This window comes from Oncorhynchus clarkii, chromosome 23, assembly GCF_045791955.1.
Source record: "Oncorhynchus clarkii lewisi isolate Uvic-CL-2024 chromosome 23, UVic_Ocla_1.0, whole genome shotgun sequence".
In the NCBI taxonomy this organism is placed as follows: domain Eukaryota; kingdom Metazoa; phylum Chordata; class Actinopteri; order Salmoniformes; family Salmonidae; genus Oncorhynchus; species Oncorhynchus clarkii.
This window is the reverse complement of record NC_092169.1, coordinates 61,338,762-61,360,688: the sequence shown is the minus strand read 5'-3', so window position 1 is coordinate 61,360,688 and position 21,927 is coordinate 61,338,762. Positions and strand designations below refer to the sequence as shown.

General features: G+C 44.5%; 1 protein-coding gene across 1 annotated transcript in view; it reads right to left on the bottom strand.

The window, feature by feature from the left end:
* Positions 1 to 1,335: 1,335 nt before the first annotated feature.
* Positions 1,336 to 21,927, bottom strand: part of LOC139381607 (formin-2-like) — a 143,856-nt gene continuing 123,264 nt past the window's right edge. Inside the window, exons 15-19 of the mRNA XM_071125260.1 lie at positions 20,599 to 20,691; positions 15,510 to 15,561; positions 14,926 to 15,075; positions 1,491 to 1,572; positions 1,336 to 1,362 (exon numbers count right to left, since the gene is read on the bottom strand). Of these exons, the coding sequence (XP_070981361.1) occupies positions 1,336 to 1,362; positions 1,491 to 1,572; positions 14,926 to 15,075; positions 15,510 to 15,561; positions 20,599 to 20,691 (404 nt within the window). The remainder of the gene's footprint in view (positions 1,363 to 1,490; positions 1,573 to 14,925; positions 15,076 to 15,509; positions 15,562 to 20,598; positions 20,692 to 21,927) is intronic.

Below are 21,927 nucleotides of genomic sequence, written 5' to 3'. Positions count from 1 at the left end.
CATGGGTAACGTTCTTTCGTTTTTTTACCCCCCCCTCCCCCCCAATACCACGTTTAATATCAAATGCATGTTGAGAACACGAACTGCCTTTTGGGATTAAGAAGGGTGAATTACTCTTGATCAGATCAACGGCCTAAAACCAACAACACCGAACATCAACATGTTGACGGTGACCTGTCAGAGGTTGCATCCCAAATGGAACACTAGATAGTGCATAGGTCCTGGTCAACAGTAGTGTACTATATAGGGAATAGGGTGCATGGGCCCTGTTCAACAGTAGTGCACTATATAGGGAATAGGGTGCATGGGCCCTGTTCAACAGTAGTGTACTATATAGGGAATCGGGTGCATGGGCCCTGGTCAACAGTAGTGTTCTATATAGGGAATAGGGTGCATGGGCCCTGGTCAACAGTAGTGCACTATATAGGGAATAGGGTGCCATTTGGGATGTATCCTGGACAACGGCTGTGTTCGTTTTCCTTCTTCACGTTCTGCTGTGTTTCTCTTCACACGTCTCCTCTCTCACGTTGTGTTTTAATATGCACACAATCACTGTTTCAGTGAGCCTAATACACATTTATATTGCTTTGGAACACACATCTTGTCATGGTATACAGTAAACTTGAATAGGCAACATGTTTGGCATTTCAGATCAGTACTGTAGGGGGTATGACTGGAGAAGATGGCTCCAGGTATCTCAACAGTAGGGGGTAGGACTGTGGAGAAGATGGCTCCAGGTATCTCAACAGTAGGGGGTAGGACTGGAGAAGATGGCTCCAGGTACCTCAACAGTAGGGGTAGGACTGTGGAGAAGATGGCTCCAGGTATCTCAACAGTAGGAGGGGGTAGGACTGTGGAGAAGATGGCTCCAAGTACCTCTACAGTAGGTATGCTTTAGTATGTCCCTGTGGAAGTCATCCTATAAATATAGTTCTGGTATAATGACATCCTGTGACCTCTGGTCCCATGGTGCTTCCCTCTTCTTTCTGATTGGATGTTGATGTTTGTGTGTCTAATGAGCTAATAACAGAAGCCTGCATAGTCGGTCCCATAGAGCAGGCAGGAGGACCGGGAGACGGACAGACTGACAGCTGCTTGGAGTCAAAAATAAAAAGTAGTATCTTATGTCCCAAACGGCACCCTATTCCCTATGTAGTGCACTACTTTAGACTAGAGCCCTATAGGACCCTGGTCTAAAGTAGTGCCCTACATGGGGAATAGTGTGTCGTTGTGGTTCTTGTTCTAAAGCCTAAGTGATTTATCTGTAGTAGTACATGCAGTCCAATGTGGTTGTTCCTCGTCTCTCTCTCCAGTAAACGTAGACGTCCACCTGTCTTAAATCTTCATGCCCAGCTTGGCTTTCTGTGGAAAAACGATACGTTAAATGTTCAGATATGCTTTCTTCAGGTTTTAAACGGTGATAAGGACCCAATCAAGTAAAAGTCCATGTGTATATAGTGGCCAATTATATTGTGAGGTTGATCACTTACAATTCCCGAAGCATGCTTGGGTTTGACACTGTAGGTAGCCTTCTCCTTGGCTTGTCTGAAGCACTCCTCTGCCTTCTTCAGTCTGTATCGCAGAAACAACATCACACAGCAGTCAGCTACCATATACATCTGGGTCATAGTGAAAACCCACAATGCTGTCCTGATACCAGCTCCAGCATCTAGCCAACCTTCCATCCTATTCATACAACATTCGGGGCACCATGGACAGAACATCCAAATAAGCAGTATAATGCCCCTTAAAAGCTCCCGCAGACCTTCAGCCATGGTTGGCCGACACACTGATCCTTCTACACAGGCCTATGTATTCAAGGTAATGAGCCACTGGCCCTGTGTGCTCCTGGATACTGATTGGTTGTAACAGGATCAGGAAAGGAACCCCATTACCATCAGGAACCTCCCCATTACAGAGGTGGAGCGGTCGGGACAAACCATTCCCATCAGGAACAGGGGCTCCCCATTATGGAGGTGGAGCGGTCGGGACAGGGGCTCCCCATTATGGAGGTGGAGTGGTTGGGACAAACCGTTCCCATCAGGAACAGGGGCTCCCCATTATGGGGGTGGAGCGGTCGGGACAAACCATTCCCATCAGGAACAGGGGCTCCCCATTACAGAGCAGGACAAAGGCAGACAGGGACGATGACAGGAGTTCTATTAACCAGCCCTGTGATGTCAAAACCCTGGTGAAATGCATAGCACATAGAATAAAAAAAAAAGGTTTTTACCAGATATTGTTCATCCTGATCAGACAGATTACAATTACTTCAAACAATTGAATATTATGAAAAATCGAAGATTATCAATCTGATTAAGTATGAGTAGAATGTATATTTAAATGCCTGGATGACTTTAATTTTGGTGAATCTCTTATACAGGAGAGAGGGGCGAGGGTATTGAGCTTTTAAGAGGAGTAAAACAAGGCTGTCCGTTGTCTCCATATTTATTTATTATGACCATTGAAATACTAGCTATTAAAATTAGATCCAACAAGAACATCAAGGGGTTGGAAATCCAGGGTTAAGAAACAACTTAAGGCAGGAATCTGGATGCCTGCACAGTCTCATTGAACATCTTGGTCACTTTTCTAGACTCTCTGTACTAAAACCTAATTATAACAAGTGCACCGTATTGGATCGTAAAAAAAAAAAGATTGTGTTTACTAATAAAATATTAAAAGCTTTAAACTGCTCACTAAAAGCTTCACTAAATTAAACTGACCTTTTTGCCTTCATACAGATTACAACTTCTCATTTCTGACTTATTGAAAATGAAGTTTTGTTTAAAATATCGCCCTTTCTTAAACAAGCTGGTTTTCAATTTCAGTTTAATTTTTCAGAAAAGTTAGAACAAATATTAATGATATAAAAAAAAAAAAACGGATTAATCAAAAAATTCTTTATGGAAAAAAACAAAACAATTGTATTATATTTGTTAATGATATTATGAATAGAAATGGAGGTGTTATGTCACATTGGAAAATATATGGGAATAGCTGCTCAATACAAATTCACAACCAACTGATTGCAGCATTACCACAAAAATGGAGGCGGCAGATGGAAAAGGGAGAAGGTTGGGAACTTGTTTGTCTGCCATGTATTAAAGATACAAATTGGCTGAAAGGAACTGGCACCAATAGAAAAACACACCAGTTTCATTTGAGGACAAACATGTTAACAGCTGCATCGTATAGGTTGCAAAATAAATGGGAGATTTGATCAACCATCTGCCATGATGATGATGGTACATGACTTGGTACATGAACTGGTGCAAAAAAAATCTACACTTATTTCAACACTTAGTTTTTCTATTTAAATAATGAAATAATTTGCCACCAAAAGAATGCTATGTATATATGGGGCATACAACAATCTCAGTTCTGTAGATTTTGCTGGGAAAGTGACAGAATCAATAGATAATGTATTCTGTTATTGTAGCTTGTTTCTGGTCACAGGTTCAGGAATGGTAAAAATAAATTAATCACAACATGCACTTAAAATTAACCTCACAAATAGCAGTGATGGGAGATCTGGAAAACCCCACTGAGTCACTAACTAATATAATACTCGCAGGAAAGGTTATCATCTTTAGCTCACAATCTGTGGATAATATACGATTAGAAAGGTTAAAAATGTATGTAAAACATCACAATTGAAAAATATATGGAACATGGAAACCAAATGAGGGTGGTCTATGGTGATAGGTGGGATGGGCTGAGGGGTGGGATTAAAGAACTGAGGTCTATGGTGATAGGTGGGATGGGCTGAGAGAGGCTGAGGGGGTGGGATTAAAGAGCTGAGGTTTGGTAATGTACTATTGTTATGTGACTGCTTTATATAAAAGTACCATGTATGTAAAATGTATAAGTAGCAGAAAAGCTGTAATAAAAACAGATTTGTCCTCCAGAGAGAGAGAGGGTGGAAGGGTTAGTAATGGAAAACAGATTTGTCCTCCAGAGAGAGAGGGGGTGGAAGGGTTAGTAATGGAAAACAGATTTGTCCTCCAGAGAGAGAGGGGGTGGAAGGGTTAGTAATGGAAAACAGATTTGTCCTCCAGAGAGAGAGGGGGTGGAAGGGTTAGTAATGGAAAACAGATTTGTCCTCCAGAGAGAGAGGGGGTGGAAGGGTTAGTAATGGAAAACAGATTTATCCTCCAGAGAGAGAGGGGGTGGAAGGGTTAGTAATGGAAAACAGATTTGTCCTCCAGAGAGAGAGAGGGTGGAAGGGTTAGTAATGGAAAACAGATTTGTCCTCCAGAGAGAGAGGGGGTGGAAGGGTTAGTAATGGAAAACAGATTTGTCCTCCAGAGAGAGAGGGGGTGGAAGGGTTAGTAATGGAAAACAGATTTGTCCTCCAGAGAGAGAGGGGGGGTGGAGGGGTTAGTAATGGAAAACAGATTTGTCCTCCAGAGAGAGAGGGGGTGGAAGGGTTAGTAATGGAAAACAGATTTGTCCTCCAGAGAGAGAGGGGGTGGAAGGGTTAGTAATGGAAAACAGATTTGTCCTCCAGAGAGAGAGAGGGTGGAAGGGTTAGTAATGGAAAACAGATTTGTCCTCCAGAGAGAGAGAGGGTGGAAGGGTTAGTAATGGAAAACAGATTTGTCCTCCAGAGAGAGAGGGGGTGGAAGGGTTAGTAATGGAAAACAGATTTGTCCTCCAGAGAGAGAGAGGGTGGAAGGGTTAGTAATGGAAAACAGATTTATCCTCCAGAGAGAGTCAACCCAGCGGAGTCAACCCGACGGAGTCAACCCGGCGGAGTCAACCCGACTGAGTCAACCCGACTGAGTCAACCCGACTGAGTCAACCCGACTGAGTCAACCCGACTGAGTCAACCCGACTGAGTCAACCCGACTGAGTCAACCCGACTGAGTCAACCCGGCGGAGTCAACCCGGCGGAGTCAACCCGGCGGAGTCAACCCGGCGGAGTCAACCCGGCGGAGTCAACCCGACTGTCATATTCTCACATTCTTCAGTCAAACTGACACAACAGGAAACTGAACTACTCTTCCAGTGTGCAAGTGAGACAGAGAAAGAGAGAGAGAGAGAGACAGTAAGAGAGAAAGAAAGAGAGAGGCAGTAAGAGAAAGAAAGAGAGGGGCAGTAAGAGAGAGAGAGAGAGGGGCAGTAAGAGAGAGAGAGAGGAGAGAGCGCGAGCAGCAGCAGCAGTAAGGAGAGAGTGAGAGAAAGAATATCCTCTTCATGACAGATTTTAATTGTAGCCAGATGTTAAATCTCTGTGGTCGGAAGTTCTTAACTGACAGCCTGACACCCTCTCTACCCACCACCTGTCCACAAGCCCCACGCTTCCCTTCGTTAAGTACTGGAGGAGGATCACTATCCTGCCACCAAAACAGAGGAGAGGAAGGTGGAGGGGAGGGGATGAGGAGGGAAGGAGAGAAGAGGGGAAGGGGAGAGGAGGAAGGGAAGGAGAGAAGAGGGGAAGGGGAGGGAGAGAGGAGGGGAGGGGAGGGAGAGAGGAGGGGAGGGGAGGGGGGAGGGGAAGGAGAGAGGAGGGGAGGGGAAGGAGAGAGGAGGGGAGGGGAAGGAGAGAGGAGGGGAGGGGAAGGAGAGAGGAGGGGTAGGGGAAGGAGAGAGGAGGGGTAGGGGAAGGAGAGAGGAGGGGTAGGGGAAGGAGAGAGGAGGGGTAGGGGAAGGGTAGAGGAGAGGTAGGGGAAGGGTAGAGGAGAGAGGAAGGGGAGAGGTAGAGGAGAGAGGAAGGGGAGACAAAAGGAGGGGGGCAGAGGGGGAGAGGAAAGAATGCAGTGCATTTCATGTCTAATTTCCTTGACCTCCAAACCGTCAACAGAACCAGTGACTGTCTCCAGGACCATAAATGGGAATGTGTTGTTGTAATGAGACTCTTCTTGACACACTGTCTGCTTTATGAGAGCTGGCTGCCACACCAGAGGACAGTAGTGATCAGGGATGAGTGTGTGTGTTGGTGTTTATGTATTCAGGGTGATAAATGATAACTGATCTGATGTATCCAGAATATATGCCAAGAGGCTGAACAAATATTAATATAAACCCTGAAATAGAGTGTGGAACAGGGCGAATATTCATATACCGAGACATGTCATTCTGTCCCCTGGGAGAAACCTTCCTAACCTAGACATGTCATTCTGTCCCCTGGGAGAAACCTTCCTAACCTAGACATGTCATTCTGTCCCCTGGGAGAAACCTTCCTAACCTAGACATGTCAATCAGTCCCCGAAGGGGAGAAACCTTCCTAACCTAGACATGTCATTCTGTCCCCTGGGAGAAACCTTCCTAACCTAGACATGTCACTCTGTCCCTTGGGAGAAACCTTCCTAACCTAGACATGTCAATCTGTCCCCTGGGAGAAACCTTCCTAACCTAGACATGTCAATCTGTCCCCCGGGAGAAACCTCCCTAACCTAGACATGGCAATCTGTCCCCTGGGAGAAACCTTCCTAACCTAGACATGTCATTCTGTCCCCTGGGAGAAACCTTCCTAACCTAGACATGTCAATCTGTCCCCTGGGAGAAACCTTCCTAACCTAGACATGTCATTATGTCCCTTGGGAGAAACCTTCCTAACCTAGACATGTCATTATGTCCCCTGGGAGAAACCTTCCTAACCTAGACATGTCAATCAGTCCCCGAATGGGAGAAACCTTCCTAACCTAGACATGTCATTCTGTCCCCTGGGAGAAACCTTCCTAACCTAGACATGTCATTATGTCCCCTGGGAGAAACCTTCCTAGCCTAGACATGTCATTCTGTCCTCGAAGGGGAGAAACCTTCCTAACCTAGACAGGTCATTCTGTCCCCTGGGAGAAACCTTCCTAACCTAGACAGGTCATTCTGTCCCCTGGGAGAAACCTTCCTAACCTAGACATGTCATTCTGTCCCCGAAGGGGAGAAACCTTACTAACCTAGACAGGTCATTCTGTCCCCTGGGAGAAACCTTCCTAACCTAGACAGGTCATTCTGTCCCCTGGGAGAAACCTTCCTAACCTAGACAGGTCATTCTGTCCCCTGGGAGAAACCTTCCTAACCTACACATGTCCTTCTGAGGTCTGAAGGTCAGGGGTTTTATGTACCAGGCATTGGGTTGCAAAACTAACAGTAGTTTACCAAAGTTACCACAATCTTCAGTCATTTTTGTAATTGACAGAACATCTGTGACAATCACATCTTTCTTAATTAAGTTCTATTTCAATAACAAACAAATGTTTTCATAAAGTTTTCCTTTTAAAAACAAATAATAATCTGTGTCCATATTGTTCATGAGTTTCTACTAGATAAACCAATATGATTCAAGAGAAAAGCGCATAATGAAAATATGTAAATGAACATTTCGATTTCTTAATGAATTTCTTAATTAATGAACTCTGCACCTCGTCCAACTAGAACATGTCCCGACTGCCGCCAGTCTAACGCCAAAACAACCAAAGACACACCGACGTCAGCAAAGATCTGTCTGGATCCGGTCTAGTTAGACGTCGGCAAAGATCTGTCTGGATCCGGTCTAGTTAGACGTCAGCAAAGATCTGTCTGGATCCGGTCTAGTTAGACGTCGGCAAAGATCTGTCTGGATCCGGTCTAGTTAGACGTCGGCAAAGATCTGTCTGGATCCGGTCTAGTTAGACGTCAGCAAAGATCTGTCTGGATCCGGTCTAGTTAGACGTCGGCAAAGATCTGTCTGGATCCGGTCTAGTTAGACGTCGGCAAAGATCTGTCTGGATCCGGTCTAGTTAGACGTCGGCAAAGATCTGTCTGGATCCGGTCTAGTTAGACGTCGGCAAAGATCTGTCTGGATCCGGTCTAGTTAGACGTCGGCAAAGATCTGTCTGGATCCGGTCTAGTTAGACGTCGGCAAAGATCTGTCTGGATCCGGTCTAGTTAGACGTCGGCAAAGATCTGTCTGGATCCGGTCTAGTTAGACGTCGGCAAAGATCTGTCTGGATCCGGTCTAGTTAGACGTCGGCAAAGTAGTGTGGAAAATAACATTCATCCCTCTTAATAAACACCAATGGGATTCACCAACTTGATGGTTTATATTTAGGATAAATTCGTACAGTTTTGGTAACATTCTTTTTTGTTGTTGTTGAAAATCTTATTTCATATATTGGAAATAAGGCCAAACAGAGGAAGGGCCAGAGATACACTATTTAGGATTTTATTTCACCTTAATTTAACCAGGTAGGCCAGTTGAGAACAAGTTCTCATTTACAACTGCGACCTGGCCAAGATAAAGCAAAGCAGTGCGACAAAACAACACAGAGTTACATATAAACAAACGTACTGTCAAGTTTATTACATGACTGGGATGATGGTGTTGATGTGTGACAGGACATTCAAAGCATTTCACGGTGACAGATGTGGGCGCTGCAGGACGACAGTCATTTAAGCAGGTTGTCTTGGAGTTCTTTGGAACAGAGAAAATTGTGGTCTGCTTTGAAACATGTTGGGATTACAGACTCCGACAAGGAGATGTTGAAAATGTCAGCGAAGACACTTTCCAGCTGGTCTGCACACGCTCTGAAAAACGACCCCTGGTATTCTGTCTGGCCCAGCGGCCTTACGAGTCTTACACACGTCGGCCACGGAGAGAGAAATCACACAGTCGTCCACGATGAGTCAATGAATGCAGAGGACAGCCTCTGGTTAATGCAGTACAGGAGTCAGAAGTGTTACCTATTAGAATGCAGTACAGGGGTCAGAAGTGTTACCTATCAGAATGCAGTACAGGGCTCAGAAGTGTTACCTATCAGAATGCAGTACAGGGCTCAGAAGTGTTACCTATCAGAATGCAGTACAGGGGTCAGAAGTGTTACCTATCAGAATGCAGTACAGGGGTCAGAAGTGTTACCTATCAGAATGCAGTACAGGGCTCAGAAGTGTCACCTATCAGAATGCAGAATAGGAGTCTAAAGTGTTACCTATCAGAATGCAGTACAGGGGTCAGAAGTGTTACCTATCAGAATGCAGTACAGGGGTCAGAAGTGTTACCTATCAGAATGCAGAATAGGGGTCGAAAGTGTTACCTATCAGAATGCAGTACAGGGGTCAGAAGTGTTACCTATCAGAATGCAAAATAGGGGTCAGAAGTGTTACCTATCAGAATGCAGTACAGGGGTCAGAAGTGTTACCTATCAGAATGCAGTACAGGGGTCAGAAGTGTTACCTATCAGAATGCAGTACAGGGGTCAGAAGTGTTACCTATTAGAATGCAGAATAGGGGTCAGAAGTGTTACCTATCAGAATGCAGTACAGGCGTCAGAAGTGTTACCTATCAGAATGCAGTACAGGGCTCAGAAGTGTTACCTATCAGAATACAGAATAGGGGTCAGAAGTGTTACCTATCAGAATGCAGTACAGGGGTCAGAAGTGTTACCTATCAGAATGCAGTACAGGGGTCAGAAGTGTTACCTATCAGAATACAGAATAGGGGTCAGAAGTGTTACCCATCAGAATGCAGTACAGGGGTCTAAAGTGTTACCTATCAGAATGCAGTACAGGGCTCAGAAGTGTTACCTATCAGAATGCAGAATAGGGGTCAGAAGTGTTACCTATCAGAATGCAGTACAGGGGTCAGAAGTGTTACCTATCAGAATGCAGTACAGGGGTCAGAAGTGTTACCTATCAGAATGCAGTACAGGGGTCAGAAGTGTTACCTATTAGAATGCAGTACAGGGGTCAGAAGTGTTACCTATCAGAATACAGAATAGGAGTCTAAAGTGTTACCTATCAGAATGCAGTACAGGGGTCAGAAGTGTTACCTATCAGAATGCAGAATAGGGGTCAGAAGTGTTACCTATCAGAATGCAGTACAGGGGTCAGAAGTGTTACCTATCAGAATGCAGTACAGGGGTCAGAAGTGTTACCTATCAGAATGCAGTACAGGGCTCAGAAGTGTCACCTATCAGAATGCAGAATAGGAGTCTAAAGTGTTACCTATCAGAATGCAGTACAGGGGTCAGAAGTGTTACCTATCAGAATGCAGTACAGGGGTCAGAAGTGTTACCTATCAGAATGCAGAATAGGGGTCGAAAGTGTTACCTATCAGAATGCAGTACAGGGGTCAGAAGTGTTACCTATCAGAATGCAGAATAGGGGTCAGAAGTGTTACCTATCAGAATGCAGTACAGGGGTCAGAAGTGTTACCTATCAGAATGCAGTACAGGGGTCAGAAGTGTTACCTATCAGAATGCAGTACAGGGGTCAGAAGTGTTACCTATTAGAATGCAGAATAGGGGTCAGAAGTGTTACCTATCAGAATGCAGTACAGGCGTCAGAAGTGTTACCTATCAGAATGCAGTACAGGGCTCAGAAGTGTTACCTATCAGAATACAGAATAGGGGTCAGAAGTGTTACCTATCAGAATGCAGTACAGGGGTCAGAAGTGTTACCTATCAGAATGCAGTACAGGGGTCAGAAGTGTTACCTATCAGAATACAGAATAGGGGTCAGAAGTGTTACCCATCAGAATGCAGTACAGGGGTCTAAAGTGTTACCTATCAGAATGCAGTACAGGGCTCAGAAGTGTTACCTATCAGAATGCAGAATAGGGGTCAGAAGTGTTACCTATCAGAATGCAGTACAGGGGTCAGAAGTGTTACCTATCAGAATGCAGTACAGGGGTCAGAAGTGTTACCTATCAGAATGCAGTACAGGGGTCAGAAGTGTTACCTATTAGAATGCAGTACAGGGGTCAGAAGTGTTACCTATCAGAATACAGAATAGGAGTCTAAAGTGTTACCTATCAGAATGCAGTACAGGGGTCAGAAGTGTTACCTATCAGAATGCAGAATAGGGGTCAGAAGTGTTACCTATCAGAATGCAGTACAGGGGTCAGAAGTGTTACCTATCAGAATGCAGAATAGGGGTCAGAAGTGTTACCTATCAGAATGCAGTGCAGGGGTCAGAAGTGTTACCTATCAGAATGCAGAACAGGGTCTAAAGTGTTACCTATCAGAATGCAGAACAGGGGTCTAAAGTGTTACCTATCAGAATGCAGTACAGGGGTCAGAAGTGTTACCTATCAGAATGCAGTACAGGGGTCTAAAGTGTTACCTATCAGAATACAGTACAGGGGTCTAAAGTGCCCTCTGATTGTGGGAAAACAAACTGTTACTTTGCCTGAACAAACCTTACAACCCAATGGGAACAAGATGATGATGAGACTCCTGATGTTTTCTTTACAAACCACTTCCCTCCTCTCCTCCAGGTTAATGCCCTGAAACCATGACCAACATCTGTACGACTCTCACAGGGCACCGCGGTGTCACACACACACACACACACACCCTCTTGTACTGCCGAGCAGTGCAGGGACGTTCTCTATGCATTCAGAGTAACCTGAAACTAGACATTATCGTACCAGATCCAGACAGAGAAACTAGACATTATCGTACCAGATCCAGACAGAGAAACTAGACATTATCATACCAGATCCAGACAGAGAGACTAGACATTATCATACCAGATCCAGACAGAGACTAGACATAATCGTACCCGATCCAGACAGAGCCTAGACATTATCGTACCCGATCCAGACAGAGAAACTAGACATTATCGTACCCGATCCAGACAGAGAAACTATACATTATCGTACCAGACCCAGACAGAGAGAAACCCAGACATTATCAATCCAGACAGAGAGAAACTAGACATTATTGTACCAGATCCAGACAGAGAAACTAGACATTATAATAACCAGATCCAGACATTATCATACCAGATCCAGACAGAGAGACTAGACATTATCGTACCAGATCCAGACAGAGAAACTAGACATTATCGTACCAGATCCAGACAGAGAACCTAGACATCATCGAACCAGATCCAGACAGAGAGAAACTAGACATTATCATACCAGATCCAGACAGAGAGAAACTAGACATTATCATACCAGATCCAGACAGAGAGAAACTAGACATTATCGTACCAGATCCAGACAGAGAAACTAGACCAGATCCAGACAGAGAAACTAGACCAGATCCAGACAGAGAGAAACTAGACCAGATCCAGACAGAGAGAAACTAGACCAGATCCAGACAGAGAGAAACTAGACATTATCGTACCAGATCCAGACAGAGAGAAGCAAGATGTGTGTTGATGTGTGTGATCCCTGGTCCTTTAGTGGTTGGGGGTTTGTAATGTATAACAAACAGTAACCCTCATCTCTTCCCCGGGGTCAGGGGCTCATTTCTACTTTGTTGACTCTGCATTATCAGGAAACCTCATCGGACAACTGGAAGCTAACCGGACCAGTCTAGTCTATGTCCCAAACGGCACCCTACTCCCTAAGGATACTTGGTCAAAAGTAGTGCACAATATAGGGAATAGGGTGCCATTTGGGACAAATCCTTAGCAGTCTTTTTAATATTGGGGATGAATACATATTCACTGATGTGGTTCAGTGACAGGTTTGCCTGCTTTTTGAATGGGTTTTAATGGAGACAGATATGATCTGATATTAAACATATGGGGAACGTTATGGGAGATCACGATTCAACCATGGGGGTAACAACAGTGATGGAATACTAATGGAACAGAATACGACACACACACCAAGACCACCGCAAGACCACCGCAAGAGTAATACTGTCTCTGTTAGATGACTAATATAAAACAATTCCTCCTAATACTGCCTGTTAGACCACTGACTAATATAAAACAATTCCTCGTAATACTGCCTGTTAGACCACTGACTAATATAAAACAATTCCTCCTGTCTGTTAGACCACTGACTAATATAAAACAATTCCTCCTAATACTGTCTGTTAGACCACTGACTAATATAAAACAATACATCCTGTCTGTTAGACCACTGACTAATATAAAACAATACCTCCTGTCTGTTAGACCACTGACTAATATAAAACAATACCTCCGGTCTGTTAGACCACTGACTAATATAAAACAATACCTACTAATACGGTCTGTTAGACCACTGACTAATATAAAACAATTCCTCCTAATACTGTCTGTTAGACCACTGACTAATATAAAACAATACCTCCTGTCTGTTAGACCACTGACTAATATAAAACAATACCTCCTGTCTGTTAGACCACTGACTAATATAAAACAATACCTCCTGTCTGTTAGACCACTGACTAATATAAAACAATACCTACTAATACTGTCTGTTAGACCACTGACTAATATAAAACAATTCCTCCTAATACTGTCTGTTAGACCACTGACTAATATAAAACAATACCTCCTGTCTGTTAGACCACTGACTAATATAAAACAATTCCTCCTAATACTGTCTGTTAGACCACTGACTAATATAAAACAATTCCTCCTAATACTGTATGTTAGACCACTGACTAATATAAAACACCTCCTGTCTGTTAGACCACTGACTAATATAAAACAATTCCTCCTAATACTGTATGTTAGACCACTGACTAATATAAAATACCTCCTGTCTGTTAGACCACTGACTAATATAAAACAATACATCCTGTCTGTTAGACCACTGACTAATATAAAACAATACCTCCTGTCTGTTAGACCACTGACTAATATAAAACAATACCTCCTGTCTGTTAGACCACTGACTAATATAAAACAATACCTACTAATACTGTCTGTTAGACCACTGACTAATATAAAACAATACCTCCTGTCTGTTAGACCACTGACTAATATAAAACAATTCCTCCTAATACTGTCTGTTAGACCACTGACTAATATAAAACAATTCCTCCTAATACTGTCTGTTAGACCACTGACTAATATAAAACAATTCCTCCTAATACTGTATGTTAGACCACTGACTAATATAAAACAATTCCTCCTAATACTGTCTGTTAGACCACTGACTAATATAAAACAATTCCTCCTAATACTGTCTGTTAGACCACTGACTAATATAAAACAATTCCTCCTAATACTGTCTGTTAGACCACTGACTAATAGAAAACAATTCCTCCTAATACTGTCTGTTAGACCACTGACTAATATAAAACAATTCCTCCGGTCTGTTAGACCACTGACTAATATAAAACAATTCCTCCTAACACTGTCTGTTAGACCACTGACTAATAGAAAACAATTCCTCCTAATACTGTCTGTTAGACCACTGACTAATATAAAACAATTCCTCCTAATACTGTCTGTTAGACCACTGACTAATATAAAACAATTCCTCCTAACACTGTCTGTTAGACCACTGACTAATAGAAAACAATTCCTCCTAATACTGTCCCTAAGATCACTGGAAAAGCATGTGTGGTAACTTAAAGCTGCAATGTGTTACTTTTTGGGCGACCCAAACAAATTCACAAAGATGTGTATGTTATAGATCTGTCGTTGTCGTTGAAAACAAGTCTAAGAAGCGGGTAGATCTGCTCTATTTCTATGCTTCCATTAAGATGTGTTTTTGCGTCCGACTTTGGGTTTTGTAACACCAGCTTCAAACAGCTGAAAATACAATATTTTTGTTATGAAAAATATATTTAAATCACAGCGGTTTAGATGGTACAATGATTCTCTACACTAAAGACCTAGCAGAGTCAAGCTGGTAGAAAGGTCAGCAGTGATGACAGAGTAGAAATCAACCTCAGAAGATAAATACACTTCAAGTGCAAACAGTATAAAGCCCTATCACGCCCTGTTAAGCCCTATCGCGCCCTGTCAAGCCCTGTCACGCCCTATCACGCCCTATAAAGCCCATAAAGCCCTATAAAGCCCTATAAAGCCCTGGGGAAAACACATTTATCTGTAACATTCCTTCTTTAAAAACAGAGAAGAACATCATGTATCCAACAAGTCAATCCTGATGCATTTCTGATTCCTGGAAAGTAACCAACCGGTCTCAATGAGTTTCAGTGAGACAAAGCACAGTCTTCCATTCAGTTAGCTGAACATAACACAACTCATCTGATTTAAAACATCTGGTTGTTTAAAAAAAAAAAACACACGACTGGTTGGTACCTTTCCTGTAGGATCATCTTGTTCTCCTTCTTCCACAGGTCTTTAAAGTCGGAGGAGAAGTCGTGCCACACGGAGAAGAAGGTGTGGGGGGAAACCTCCTTCTCACCCATCTTAGCCTTCACCTGGTAGAACACCGTCAACTCCAGGAACCTACAACACACCATTATGGAACAACCAATGCAGACGGAGGGTAACGAAACAAAGATAGAATGTGTTCTAGAACTGTAGGAATGCGGAAATAAATACTTTACTCATTAAATAGGGTTTCCCAAAATATAGAGCTTTACTAGCTAAAAACTCTACTTTATTCCAAACTGTCAAACTATGCTGCTATATTGGATGACAACACTGTTTGCTTAAACTCAGAAGAAAACACACACACAAAAAAAAAAAAAAAAAAACTTAATTTCTACCCACTGGGCATAGACATCAACTCAACGTCGATTCTACGTTGGTTCCACGTCATTTCAATGATTCAACAACGTTGATTCAACCATTGCTCAGTGGGTATAGTAAATCTCGTAAATGTATCTTTAAGTGGTAGGTACAGATGTTATTTAAGATGCATTTAAACGGTTCCTTACAACTTGTGAGTGTCAATGAGCTGCGTCTCCTGGACCTCCAGTTCAGATTTAGCTGCAAGACAGAAAACATGAAAGACAAGTGGTTATTGTAAGTAGGATCGCTCGTTTCTCAGTAGTAGTCAGAACAGCCTTGTCTCTCAGTCAGGATAGTAGTTGATTAGTAGTTGACAGGTCTCAGAACAGCCTCTTCTCTCAATGAGGGTACTAGTTGGTTAGTAGTTGACAGGTCTCAGAACAGCCTCGTCTCTCAATGAGGGTAGTAGTTGGTTAGTAGTTGACAGGTCTCAGAACAGCCTCGTCTCTCAATGAGGGTAGTAGTTGGTTAGTAGTTGACAGGTCTCAGAACAGCCTCGTCTCTCAATGAGGGTACTAGTTGACAGAATTCCAAGAGTGTGCAAAGTGGTCAAGGCAAAGGGTGGCTACTTTAAAGAATCTAAAATATATTTTGATTTGTTTAACACTTTTTTGGTTACTACATGATTCCATATGTGTTATTTCATAGTTATTCAGTATTATTCTACAATTAAGAAAATCATAAAAATAAACTAAAATCCTTGAATGACTTGGTCTGTCCAAACTTTTAACTGGTACTGTACAGTGAACAATAAAATCTCTGTGGTCCCTCACTAAAACATCCTATTGGTCTACAGGTGGAACCTATGGACATAGTGAAAAATAAGATGTGTGGCCCCTCACTACACAATCCTATTGGTCTACAGGTGGAACCTATGGACATAGTGAAAAATAAGATGTGTGGCCCCTCACTACACAATCCTATTGGTCTACAGGTCAGACAGACCACCGCCAAGACCACCTTCGCCTCCCAGTCAGACAGACAACCTTCGCCTCCCAGTCAGACAGACAACCTTCGCCTCCCAGTCAGACAGACAACCTTCGCCTCCCAGTCAGACAGACAACCTTCGCCTCCCAGTCAGACAGACAACCTTCGCCTCCCAGTCAGACAGACAACCTTCGCCTCCCAGTCAGACAGACAACCTTCGCCTCCCAGTCAGACAGACAACCTTCGCCTCCCAGTCAGACAGACAACCTTCGCCTCCCAGTCAGACAGACAACCTTCGCCTCCCAGTCAGACAGACAACCTTCGCCTCCCAGTCAGACAGACAACCTTCGCCTCCCAGTCAGACAGACAACCTTCGCCTCCCAGTCAGACAGACAACCTTCGCCTCCCAGTCAGACAGACAACCTTCGCCTCCCAGTCAGACAGACAACCTTCGCCTCCCAGTCAGACAGACAACCTTCGCCTCCCAGTCAGACAGACAACCTTCGCCTCCCAGTCAGACAGACAACCTTCGCCTCCCAGTCAGACAGACAACCTTCGCCTCCCAGTCAGACAGACAACCTTCGCCTCCCAGTCAGACAGACAACCTTCGCCTCCCAGTCAGACAGACAACCTTCGCCTCCCAGTCAGACAGACAACCTTCGCCTCCCAGTCAGACAGACAACCTTCGCCTCCCAGTCAGACAGACAACCTTCGCCTCCCAGTCAGACAGACAACCTCTACCTCCCAGTCAGACAGACAACCTCTACCTCCCAGTCAGACAGACAACCTCTACCTCCCAGTCAGACAGACAACCTCTACCTCCCAGTCAGACAGACAACCTCTACCTCCCAGTCAGACAGACAACCTCTACCTCCCAGTCAGACAGACAACCTCTACCTCCCAGTCAGACAGACAACCTCTACCTCCCAGTCAGACAGACAACCTCTACCTCCCAGTCAGACAAACAACCTCTACCTCCCAGTCAGGGAGAGCTCCACCCAGACAAAGCAACCATTTAGATTCCCAGTTCAATGTAAAGTGTGTGGGTGCTGTCATACATCAGCCTACGACCCACTTGGAAGTTCCTGAATAACTGTTCGTTAGAGTGCAGTTAGCCATGGCATCGGTGGCTCTGGTAGTGGGCGATCTGGGGAAGTAGGGTCTCCATTAGAGGCATTAGAGGTTGCACCTTCCTGGGGTATCAGGGGTCAGTGCCAGGGGTGCTCTCTCTGACAAATTGATCCCAGTTGTGGGTAAAAAGACAGATTCCACCGTGAAGCTGAATGGAGTGACACAGCAGCCTGCAGCAGTGAGGTTCTCGGCGTGAGAGGTGGAAGGGGGGGGGGGGGGGGGGGAGGGGGGGTGGCAGAAACGTTGACATCTCCAGGCAGACAGCTCAGGGGTTAACGCCCGACACCCCAGACCCTGAGGTCCTCACGGGTCACAGGCAAAGATGAATGGCCATAGAAGGTTACCAAAATCTCTCATGGTGGACGGAACGTCAATGGTCACGAGGGATTATCCACCATGATAAAGGAAAACGCCATCCAAAAAACTCTTTGGGAATTTGTTTCATTCGTCCCAAAATGTTTTGCTTGTCTACACTCATGTGAAGGTATGTAACTACCAAAATACAGAAACCATCCTTGCATTTGGATTCATATGATTCAAAACGCAGCATCAAATTATGCAACAAAATGCATCATACGGGGATGATTTCTGTATTTTGAAAGTTAAATATTTTGAAAACTTGGGTGCTGACAAGCAAAACATTTTGGGACGATGTCAACAATGGACGAATGAATCAAATACCAAAATATTGTTTTCGGGGCGGAGCTTTCCCTTTAAGTGGCGCTGGGTTCTTACTGGTCCGGGCTAATCACATCCAGATAACCCAGACCACGACAGCTCTGAGCCCGGAATAGTCTGCCACGACAATCAAGCAGGATACCAGAGTCACTTTGATTTATAATGCCTCTCAATAGGTGAAATTACTGCTCAGTGATTTGCTTTCAACTGGGGTCCATATAATTTTCTAAAGAAAACAGGGGTGGGGGGGGGGGGGGGTGGGTAATGAATGTGAGGAATTTGGAATTAGTACATTTCAAGGGAAGATCATCAAGAAGTCAATAATGTGAAGTCCACTGGGTGAGATTAAACAACCAGTTCAGATCAATCTCTCCACTGAACCATAACAATAGAAATCCAATGTTTCTCCACCATAATCTGCAATTTGTCCAAGTGACCTCACAGCAGCAGACCACTTGTAGCTCGCCATTCCCGGTACCTCCACATCCGACTTCCTCATCAGCGGGATCGTCTGGGGGGGGGGACTATTTATGTCTGTAATAAACCCTTTTGTGGGGAAAACTAATTTCTGATTGGCTGGGCCTAGCTCCCCTGTGGGTGGGCCTGTGCCCTCCCAGGCCCACCCCATAGCTGCACCCCTGCCCAGTCATGTGAATTCCATAAATGAATTTACATTTACTGATTATATGAACTGTAACTCAGTAAAATCATTACACGATGAAACTCTGTCCCTCAGTGGACTAATAAATTGGCATCATTGAAACGTCAGTGTTCATTTTGTCAACAATAACATAATATTTGTCAAACAATTTTTCCCGCTGATAAATGATAACGAGATGCCATAAAAAAAATGGAAATTAAAATGGGGGCGTGACAAGAATTCCACGTCCTAATGGACATTCAAGTTGGCATGAAGCTCCTCGTCGTCGGGTTTGTCCAGTCACAAGGGTGCATGCTTCTGAAGAATATTTAATGCGATCCTATCATTGGCAGAAAGAAAGTCTTTCAGTTGAGCGTAGTAAGGGGCGTCAGTTGGGTATGGCAGTCCTCATGTCCTAGCTCAAGACCAAAAATATATTGTATCGCACGGAGAGAAGCTTCCAGTCTGCACGCCTTTCAGAGAGCAGAGATTGTTTGCTTTAAAAGGTATTTTAGTCCTAAAGACAGAATCAATCTAAAATAGCTAATGAACTTAACCACTGCTTGGCATCAGGTTGAGGTGACGCTGCTTGGCATCAGGTTGAGGTGACGCCGCTTGGCATCAGGTTGAGGTGACGTCCACACTGCTTGGCATCAGGTTGAGGTGACGTCCACACTGCTTGGCATCAGGTTGAGGTGACGTCCACACTGCTTGGCATCAGGTTGAGGTGACGTCCACACTGCTTGGCATCAGGTTGAGGTGACGTCCACACTGCTTGGCATCAGGTTGAGGTGACGTCCACACTGCTTGGCATCAGGTTGAGGTGCCGTCCACACTGCTTGGCATCAGGTTGAGGTGCCGTCCACACTGCTTGGCATCAGGTTGAGGTGTCGTCCACACTGCTTGGCATCAGGTTGAGGTGTCGTCCACACTGCTTGGCATCAGGTTGAGGTGTCGTCCACACTGCTTGGCATCAGGTTGAGGTGTCGTCCACACTGCTTGGCATCAGGTTGAGGTGTCGTCCACACTGCTTGGCATCAGGTTGAGGTGTCGTCCACACTGCTTGGCATCAGGTTGAGGTGTCGTCCACACTGCTTGGCATCAGGTTGAGGTGACGTCCACACTGCTTGGCATCAGGTTGAGGTGACGTCCACACTGCTTGGCATCAGGTTGAGGTGACGTCCACACTGCATGGCATCAGGTTGAGGTGTCGTCCACACTGCTTGGCATCAGGTTGAGGTGACGTCCACACAGCTTGGCATCAGGTTGAGGTGCCGTCCACACTGCTTGGCATCAGGTTGAGGTGACGTCCACACTGCTTGGCATCAGGTTGAGGTGTCGTCCACACTGCTTGGCATCAGGTTGAGGTGACGCCGCTTGGCATCAGGTTGAGGTGACGTCCACACTGCTTGGCATCAGGTTGAGGTGTCGTCCACACTGCTTGGCATCAGGTTGAGGTGTCGTCCACACTGCTTGGCATCAGGTTGAGGTGACGTCCACACTGCTTGGCATCAGGTTGAGGTGACGTCCACACTGCATGGCATCAGGTTGAGGTGTGTGTGTGTACATGTTTCCTACCTTACCAGAATGTTCTGACAAGGTTGGATAACAAAACTCTAGGACTTTTTTTGTTTCCTGAATATCTTAAAATTATATTTTAGGCTTTAGGGTTACGTTTAGGGTTCGGGGGAAAATAGGACATTGAATGGGAATACAATTTTACTCCTCAAAATACCAGAAAATTCCTGAAAACAAAGATGTGTGTCCGTCCGTGTGTGTCCATAGTAGTGTGTGTGTGTGTGTCCATAGTAGTGTGTGTGTGTGTGTGTGTGTGTCCATAGTAGTGTTCTCTCTCCTACCTTGGCTGAGGAATTCCTCCATCTTGTCCTTGAAGGGCTGCAGGTGATCTTCAGATGACACTTGACACACCTTCTCCACCTCTGTGTTGCATGCTGGAATGAGAGGACAACACTAAACTGTTTACAAAATGGCCACAGAATGGCAAGAGAAAAATCACCATTGAAGATATGTAAATATTTAACCTTTAACCTTTATTTAACTCGGCAAGTCAATTAAGAACAAATTATTATTTACAATGACGGCCTACCGGGGGACAGGAGCAGAACGACAGATTTGTACCTTCAAACCAGCAACCATTTGGTTACATGCCCAAAGTTACACGCCTAACCCTAACCCTAACCCTAACCCCTAGGCTACATACAATGTCGACCATAACAGATTAGTGCCCAACCGGTGGTCATCCTCAGTGTAACTAAACCCATGTTACTATGACCTAGCTATAGTTTCACATGAACCCAGCCCGCTTCTCTAACATCCGTAACATCCCTGAAATGGGCCCTGTACTTAGAGAAAACTAACCTATCCTGATCAACTATCACTCGTTGATAAATATGACTCAGCACAGCCGAGAGCTGCCCTGTGACACGAGCCTACCAGAGGAGCTAAATAACTTCTATGCTCACTTCGAGGCAAGTAACACTGAAACATGCATGAGAACACTAGCTGTTCCAGAAGACTGTGCGATCACGGTCTCCGCAGCCGATGTGAGTAAGACCTTTAAACAAGTCAACACTCAAGGCCGCAGGGCCAGACATATTACCAGGACGGGTAATGTGCTGCTAACTGAGGTAACTTCACTCTGTAAAGTGAAGCTGAAGTTAGCAGCATTCCTGAAAAATAGAAAACAAGCCACTCAATGCTATGTGTTGGGGTAGTATCCCACATCGAAAGGAACTGTTAAGTTGAGAGCTAGTTTACTGAATAAAGCTGCTTATCGGGCTAGTAACCAGATGGACTCGAGGCTAAGAATGAGGAAACCAGTGCAGTGTGTTATAAGACACTCGCTGAGCGCTGAACCGCAGCTTTGAATGAAGTACATTACTGTTAATGTCAGAGTTACGGGAGGAGATTGACACTGTACCCCCTGTATATAGCCTCCGGTACCTGTCCGTCTGTCCAACTGGCAAGTGTCTTCACTGCCATTTTCACTACCGTAACACCCTGTATATAGCCTCCACATTGACTCTGTACCGTAACACCCTGTATATAGCCTCCACACACCCTGTATATAGCACAGATTTTTTTCTTTCTTAAAACTGCATTGTTGGTTAAGGGCTCATAAGCAAGCTTTTCACTGGAAGGTATTTCACTGTAAGGTATAGAATAGG